Below are 7,813 nucleotides of genomic sequence, written 5' to 3'. Positions count from 1 at the left end.
ACCAGTCTGCATTCCCACCAGCAGTGCAAGAGGGTTCCCCTTTCTCCACATCTTCTCCAGCATCTATAGTCTCCTGATTTGTTCATTTTAGCCACTCTGACCAGCGTGAGGTGGTATCTCAGTGTGGTTTTGATCTGTATTTCCGTGGTGAGGAGTGACATTGAGCATCTTTTCATGTGCCTTTTGGCCATCTGGATATCTTCTTTTTTTTTTTTAATTTTTTTTTTAACGTTTATTTATTTTTGAGACACAGAGAGACAGAGCATGAACAGGGGAGGGTCAGAGAGAGAGGGAGACACAGAATCTGAAACAGGCTCCAGGCTCTGAGCAGTCAGCACAGAGCCCGACGCGGTGCTCAAACTCACATACCGCTAGATCGTGACCTGAGCCGAAGTCAGACGCTTAACCCAGGCGCCCCGGATATCTTCTTCATAAAAGTGTCTATTCATGTCTTCTGCCCATTTCTTCACTGGATTGTTTTTCGGGTGTGGAGTTTGGTGACTTTACAGATTTTGGATACTAGCCCTTTTGTCCGATATACCAACCGGGTGGCCATGGCTCTGCCTTTGTAAATAGGTGACTTCCAAGGTTGCTCTAGCTCCCTAATAGTGGAAGTCCAGGGACAGAGACATCCCCTTAAGAAAGTACAATGGAAGTGCTATTCACATTGTTGGAGAGAGCTTAACCATTTCTAGTTATTTTTTCCTCAGGTTCTTGGGGGCCTTGCTGTCATTCTAACAAGAGTGATCATTTACAAATACATACTCAATTTTTCATGTCTTCTATCTAATCTTTAAATTTTTTTAATGTTTATTTATTTTTGAGAGAGAGACAAGAGACAGAGTGCAAGCGGGGGAGGGGCACAGAGAGAGAGAGAGAGAGAGAGAGAGAGAGAGAGAGAGAGACATAGAATCCGAAGCAGGCTCCAGGCTCTGAGCTGTCAGCACAGAGCCTGATGCGGGGCTTGAACTCACAGACTGCAAGATCATGACCTGAGCTGAAGTCAGTGCTCAACCGAGTTACCCAGGTGTCCTCTAATCTTTTTTTTTTTTTTTTTTTTTTAAGTAAACCTATCCCCAACGTGGAGCTTCAACTCATGACCCTGAGGTCAAGAGTCGAATGCTCCACCAACTGAGCCAGCCAGGCGCCCCTCTTCTATCTAATCTATAAAATCAAGCATATTAGATAAGACTCTACCTATTTCACAAAGGCGCCTGGCTGGCTCAGTCAGTTAAGCATCCAACTTCGGCTCAGATCAGGATTTCACGATGTGTGGGTTCAAGAGCAGAGCCTGCTTGGGATTCTCTCTCTCTCTCCCCCTCTCTCTGCTCCTTTCATGTGTTCTCTCTCTCTCTCTAAAATAAATAAATAACTTAAAAAAATACACAAGAAAAAACGGGAGTCTAAAAGACCACGTAACTTCAAATCCCATACATTTTACACCTAACCAAAGTATCTCTCCCATTTAAGTGATACCAAAAAGCTAAAGAACAACACGACAATTTAAGAACAGAAATGATCCAGAAAACAATAAACAGGAGACTAACTAGGGAGACAAGCGGAGCAAACACTAGACAAGATAGAAATCCGAGTATTGGCGCTCTAGGGTAATGCTGCGACTATGTGCCTGACTTGGGAAAATCCATTCTCCTCTCTGGGCCTCTATGTCTCCATCAGCAAAATGGAGTCGCGGATTCAATGATCCTTTTTCCAGCTCTGACGTGTGGTGATTCTATTTGGAAAACAGTGAAGCCAAAAATACATGAGCACGGGAAAAGGCTATGATTTTTCAAATCGCTCCAATTAAGGAAATAACAAGAGTGGAGAAAGTCCCGGGACCGAAACAAGGAAGCCAGATGAGCCTCCCACGGGGCTCACAACACAAGCCGTGACCTGTTTGGCGAGCCACACCTGCTCCTCACATTCCTTCCAAGGGCAGTCCCAGGCCTGTGCACACAGCAGTGAAGAGGAATTCTGAGGGGAACTCCTGGAGGTAGAGACTAAACCCCGGAATATAGCTAGTTCTAGATACTCCTGCCCTCAGCAGATGCAAGCTGAGTTTCAAAACATACGTGTGAGGGGTTCTTCCTTAACACAAGTAAAGAAGAAAGGTGTCTCAACCCACTTGGTGCCTAGGAGAACAGCCTGGGCTAGGAGGCCAAAGACAAAAGTTCTCAACCCTGGCTTTAGCACACCGAGGATGTGTGATTCAGAGCTACCCAAGCTCTTTGGACCTCGGTTTTCTGTCACGTGAAATGGATAAGGTCTATAGGAGAGGAACTAATTTAAGATACCCTGAACTCTAAGTGCTCATATTGTTCCAGGCACTTTATCAATTACTTCCTTTAATCTTTGCATTGATGAAAGAGATCTGTAGTTTCATGCAACACAAAGGGAAACTGCAGAGAGGTAAGGGACTTACCTACTTACCTGCCTAGTGGAGAAGGATTCGAACTCAGGTTTGTCATCACTTGGGTTATTTCCAGGAAGCCCATGTCTCAAAGACGATTCATGTACAAAGTGCTTTTGTGAAGTATTAAGTGCAATAAAGTGCAAAGACTCTTAGTCCTGAATTAATGCAGAAATTTAGAAATTATCCAGAAGGGACAGTCTATGAAGAAATTGGCATTTTCAGGGCTTTTTCCTTTGTTCAGCCGCCCACTCAACCCTCAATCTGTTTATTTTGTAGGCAGTCAGGTGAGTTTTTTGAAGTGACTCTTGAAACAATGGCAGTCTGCTGTAGTAAAAAGAATGCCAGCCTGTCTAGTTTCCAGCTGTGCCACGGGAACATTCATCTCCAGAAGTCACTAGCCTGTTCCCTCTGTAAAACGAGGGGCTAGGTTTGAGGGGCCATGGTCTCTTGAGCTAAGCTGGCTATTCAGTGACTCAGGGAAGCTGCACGAGTGGAGTCTCACACTATTACAGTTCCCATTCTGGCCTCGGCCCCTTCCACTTTGAGGAAGCCAGCCTACATCCATCTTCTCCCCCTCCCCCACCCCCCCCCCAAGCCCCATCTGAACCAGAGAGGACTTTGGCGGGGGGCGGCGCCCTAGCAGGTGTGCTTACAGATTTAGGGATCCGCCAGCCACAGCCCCAAGCCGGAAAGGCCGCAGCTGAAAGATACCTCCCCCATTTCTTACCTGTGTTTCAACCTTTGTGGGGCAGGCAGAAACCACAGGGTAGGAGTGGGAGGAGGCAAGATGGATTCCAGGGGAAGAAACTGAAATCCTGATTTAGCTATTTGCTGTCAGGGGTAGCAACCACTCCCTCCTTTGTGCACACCCATGGTTGCCCCAGTTTCCCAGTAATTACCCTAACTTGTTTACCTGCAGGCTCCCCAACAGTGACCTTCTAACACACTCCACATAAATGAATGCGAAGGGGTGAAAATGAGGAAGTAAGCATGAAGGAGCCAGGTTGCTAGCTTTTACAGCTAATAGGAAGCAGAAGTTTTTAAAGTGTATTATTGGTGAAATTTTAGGAAAACAACCTGGGTGCGTGCCACCCCCGCACTTCCACAGCCAGAGAGTGAGGCCCACTACAGACTGGCTGTAACTACTTGGAAGCTTCCTTTAACCTGTCTGGGAGCCACAATACTTGGCAATCAAGTAAACTGCCAGGGGCTAAATGGACATAATACCACTACTTCAGGCAGGGCAGGCATTCAAAGAACTAGCGCATTTCTTTCTCCACTGGAGGTTCTTGAGCAAACCTAAAACTGGTCCCCTTTCCCTACAACAGCAGCTAATTCTAGCTGCCTCCTTCAGACCCACCCTTATGCAGTCTGAGGGAGGCTTCCAATCTTATTTAGAAAAGACAGTATTTAAACCAGCCTGTTAATGCATCTCAGGAAAACAGGAGAGGCAAAATGAAATGCCTGCTCCTGCAAAAAATAAAATAAAAAAGGTGTTAGGATTTGAAATGAGAAATCTGAGCCCAGGGAAATGAGAGGACCTGAAAGTGATATAAATCTGGAGCGAGTTTTCACAAACTCCCATCTTTTGGTCTGCGCCTTTTCCATATTTTATTACATTTGTGTTTTAAAAAAATCACATTGGCATTATCAACGACAAAATATGTACAAACATTTTACAAAAGAAACATTACTAATATCAGCTAAAATAAGGGCGGGCTGAAGCACAGACGCGGAGTTTCGGGGGCAGAGTCTGCCCTCAAAAGACATCTCAAATGTGTTCAGGCAGTTGAGACAGGCTTCTTTCCCGGTGACAAGCACATGTGGTCGGTAATACAAACGACAGCAAATGAGGACACGACACGGGCTCAGTTGGCGAAATCCTCTTCTCACCAGGAAGGCCACGACACAGGTGGAGCTAATCAAATAACTTAACCCAGGACCATAAAAGCGCCATTCCCCCCACCTAAGCGCATTTAAGCCTTCAACATCGATTGCAAACCACGCTGGACTGTAATACAGACACGTGGTTCTTAGAACCCTGCGCCACACTTTCTTTAACTCTTCGAGCCAGGTTTCTTGTTGGACCCAAAGGGGAGGAATTTTAGAAATGCTTTCTCTGAAGGCAGAAGTCAGAAAGAGGTGACCCTGAGCCCAGAATCTATTAGACTTGATGGGGTGGGGAGACGCAGGAATTGGAAAAGAGAAATGTCTCCTTTGGGCCACGAGTCAAGAAGCATGGCTCACTTTGGTCTGGGTATCCCGCCCTACACGCCCCCCTGCCCCGCCGGTACCTACAAGCTCGGTTCCTTTCTCAACTCCCCCAGTTCTTTGACCTCCACCTTCTTGTACTTCCCCGACTTCCTCCGGTTGGTGATCACCAGGACGGCCACGCCGGCGACGAGGGCCACCACGACCACCACGATGACGGCGATGAGGCCGGCCGTGAGGCGCTTCATGGAGAACTCTGGGGGTTTCTCGTCCAGGTAGTAGATGAGCGTCCGCTCCACTAGGAGGGGCTCGCCGCGCACGCGCACGTCGAGGCCGCCGCGACCCGGGAACAGCGATTCGCCCTTGACGTCCCTCTCGAAGTAGTAGGCGGCGTCGGCGATGTCCACGTCGCCGGGGGCCTTCTCGGACGCGTTCTGCCGGAGCTCGATCTGGATGGTGGGCCGCTCGTAGTGCACGGCCGCCACGAACCTGGGGTGCAGTCGGTAGCGCTCACGGAAGAGCCGCCGCAGCTCGGCGTCCAGGTCCGAATGGTTGAAGGCGCGGGCGGCCGGGCGGTGGCGCAAGTCGATGAGGATGTGGTGGGTGCGCACCAGCTCGTCGCAGCGCAGACTCAGGTCGCCCTTGTCCGTGCGGCGCACGCCCACCGAGTTCACGCACCAGCACACCGACGTCTGGTTGCACTGGCGGGCCTTGAAGCGGCCCTCGTGGTCGCAGTCGGGGTCATACAGGCCGTCGTTGTCCACGAGCGCGTGCTCGCTGGGCCGCACGAGCGCGCGGCCGCTCTTGGGGGTGCTCATGCGCGCCTTGAGCAGCAGGCACTTGGAGGTCAGCGTGGAGCAGTCCACCGGGAAGCCCGAGCCCAGCGCGTGGCACTGGCAGCGGCCGCCGGGGCCGTCCGCGCGGCACAGGGTCATCTTATTGGTGGCGCACGTGCAGTTGTCCTGCGCGGCCGCAGGGCCGGTCGCCGCCGCCAGGAGCAGCAACAGCAGCAGCGGCAGCGGGAGCGACGGCAGCGCGAGGCCCGGCTCCCGGGCCATGGTGGGGACGCGGAGCGCAGACGGGACGCGGGCGGATCAGGCGCTGGGGACTCCGCGGGGCTCCGGCTCCGATCTGGGACAGTCTCCGGGCATCTGCCGCTGGCCGCTCCCTCCCGCTCTTATACTCCGCCCGACCTGCCCGGCTGGTTCGGCCGACTCACCCTCTGGTATTTGGGTGACACATCCCGCCCCCCGTCACCGTCCCACGGAAGGCACAGCCCGCCCTGCGCCGCCCGCGATAGGATCAGGGGAGCGGTGGCTGCTCCCGCCTCCTCCGGACCGAAAGCCCGGGAGAAGAAAACCGATACTCACCTGCGGGCTGCGCGGGCCCCGCCTCCGGCCCGCCCGACCCCACCTGGGGAGGGGCCGCGGTCGGTGCGGCCTCCAGCCAGACCTACGTGGGCGTCCTGGCTGCCCTCCTGGACGGGAATACTTAGGGATTTCATTGAAAAGTAGGGTCGTCTCGTGCGAGGTCGTCTCGCTTTTGTCCCCTATCCGGTTGCCTTTCTCGCTCCGTTTCCTACCCTCTATCGCTACCCTACCCCCAGGTCTTATAGTAGCAGTCAGTTGCATAGTTTACAGTTCACAAGCATTATCTCATCCTCTCCTAGGTCCTGACAGGTATTATGGACAATGTTTCAGACCCATTTTATAAGCAATGCAGTCGAGGCCGAGGCGTAAAGTCACTCAGCCGTCAATATCCTCAGATCCTTCGGAGGGGTCTTTGGTATTCTGACTGGCAGTTATGAAAACTTACATCAATGTGTATGGAAACTGAAAGTTAGGGAGTTTTTGTTACTCACCGTATCATGAGTAAAACCCAGGTGCCCTGGTGTCCAATGCGTCAGAAGTTCTGTTAAACACCATTTTCCTTTACACACACACACACACACACACACACACACACAAACACAAATAATGTTTATACGTGAACTGAGTATCGGGAGACAAAAAGGAACTAGTTCTTAAAAAGAACAAGCAAGAATATAAGGGGTTCTTTGTGCAACTTGATTCTAAAAGAGTAAATCGTTGCTTTTCTTTCTCTGTGTCCCATATAAGTTGCTGCACCACTGCAAATGAGGAAAGAATACAGACTGTGGGAAATTGGCTGGGTCTGCCTCTGTGTGGCTACTTTAATGGGATGGAGGGGTTGCAATCTCTTTTTTGAATCATTGAGAAAGTCCAGGGTTTCAAAGCTGTGGTAAAATTAACAATAATTAGCAAGCTGTAATTATTCCCAGCTCGTCCGTTCAAAGCACATTTTATGTGTTCAGCATTTAATGAACACCAGGAGCAGTACAAGGGTGTTGTTTAACACATGAAAGCCAGCGAGGCCTCTACCCCATTAATTTTCAAGCAATTCCTGAGGCGGGCAGGTGGAAATACACCATTCTGCATTTATAGGTAGAGAAAGCAGAGTCACGTGAGGGGCAATTTCTTACCCATAAGCCCCGGGCATTGTGGGAATGCTCCCTGGCTCTCTACCACCACTGTCTCTGTTTGTATGTTCAGGTTTTTTTTTTTTTTTTTTTTAAAGTTTATTTTATTTTGTGTGAGAGAGAGAGAGAGAGAGAGAGCATGTGCATACGAGCAGGGGAGGGGCAGACAGAGACAGAGACAGAGGATCCCAAACAGGCTGTGCACTGTCAGCACAGAGCCCCATGCAGGGCTCCATCTGACCAACCTTGAGATCACGACCTGAACCGAAATCAAGAGTCAGCCAGTCAAGTGACTGAGCCACTCAGGCATCCCCCTCTGTTTAGGTTCTTGAACCAAAAGCCTAGTCAGGTTCCAGTGTCTTTTCCCTTCTCCAACACCCAGTCCTCCCTGTGGTCAGAGAAGGCTTTCTAAATCACAAATTTGTGTCTATCTCTGCGGAGAACAGAGTGGGAGGTGCTCTTGGCTCTTGGTATAGAATTCACACTTTTTTTTTAAAAGAAAGCTATCCATCACACAATTTAAGTTTATTTATTTATTTTTGAGAGAGAGAGAGAGAGAGAGAACAAGCAGGGAAGAGGCAGAAAGGGAGAGAGAGAATCTCAATCAGGCTCCACACTGTCCACGCAAAGCCCAATGTGGAGCTCGAACCCATGAACCGCGAGATCATGGCCGAGCTGAAATCAAGAGTTGA

General features: G+C 50.1%; 1 protein-coding gene across 1 annotated transcript; it reads right to left on the bottom strand.

The window, feature by feature from the left end:
* Nucleotides 1-4,010: 4,010 nt before the first annotated feature.
* On the bottom strand, nucleotides 4,011-5,922 carry TACSTD2 (tumor associated calcium signal transducer 2). Its single transcript, XM_019449116.2, has one exon. It carries the CDS (start codon nucleotides 5,680-5,682, stop codon nucleotides 4,708-4,710), a length of 975 nt encoding a protein of 324 aa, XP_019304661.1. The 5' UTR covers nucleotides 5,683-5,922; the 3' UTR covers nucleotides 4,011-4,707.
* Between the last annotated feature and the right edge of the window lie 1,891 nt (nucleotides 5,923-7,813).

The sequence above is a fragment of the Panthera pardus genome, unplaced genomic scaffold (assembly GCF_024362965.1).
Source record: "Panthera pardus isolate Hobbes unplaced genomic scaffold, ASM2436296v1 HiC_scaffold_11, whole genome shotgun sequence".
Taxonomy (NCBI): domain Eukaryota; kingdom Metazoa; phylum Chordata; class Mammalia; order Carnivora; family Felidae; genus Panthera; species Panthera pardus.
The sequence above is the reverse complement of the archived record's forward strand: the minus strand, read 5'-3'. Positions and strand labels throughout refer to the sequence as shown.

Coding starts and splice junctions, on each gene's coding strand:
- TACSTD2 (XM_019449116.2), bottom strand. CDS start 5,682: ATGGCCCGGGAGCCGGGCCTCGCGCTGCCGTCGCTCCCGCTGCCGCTG.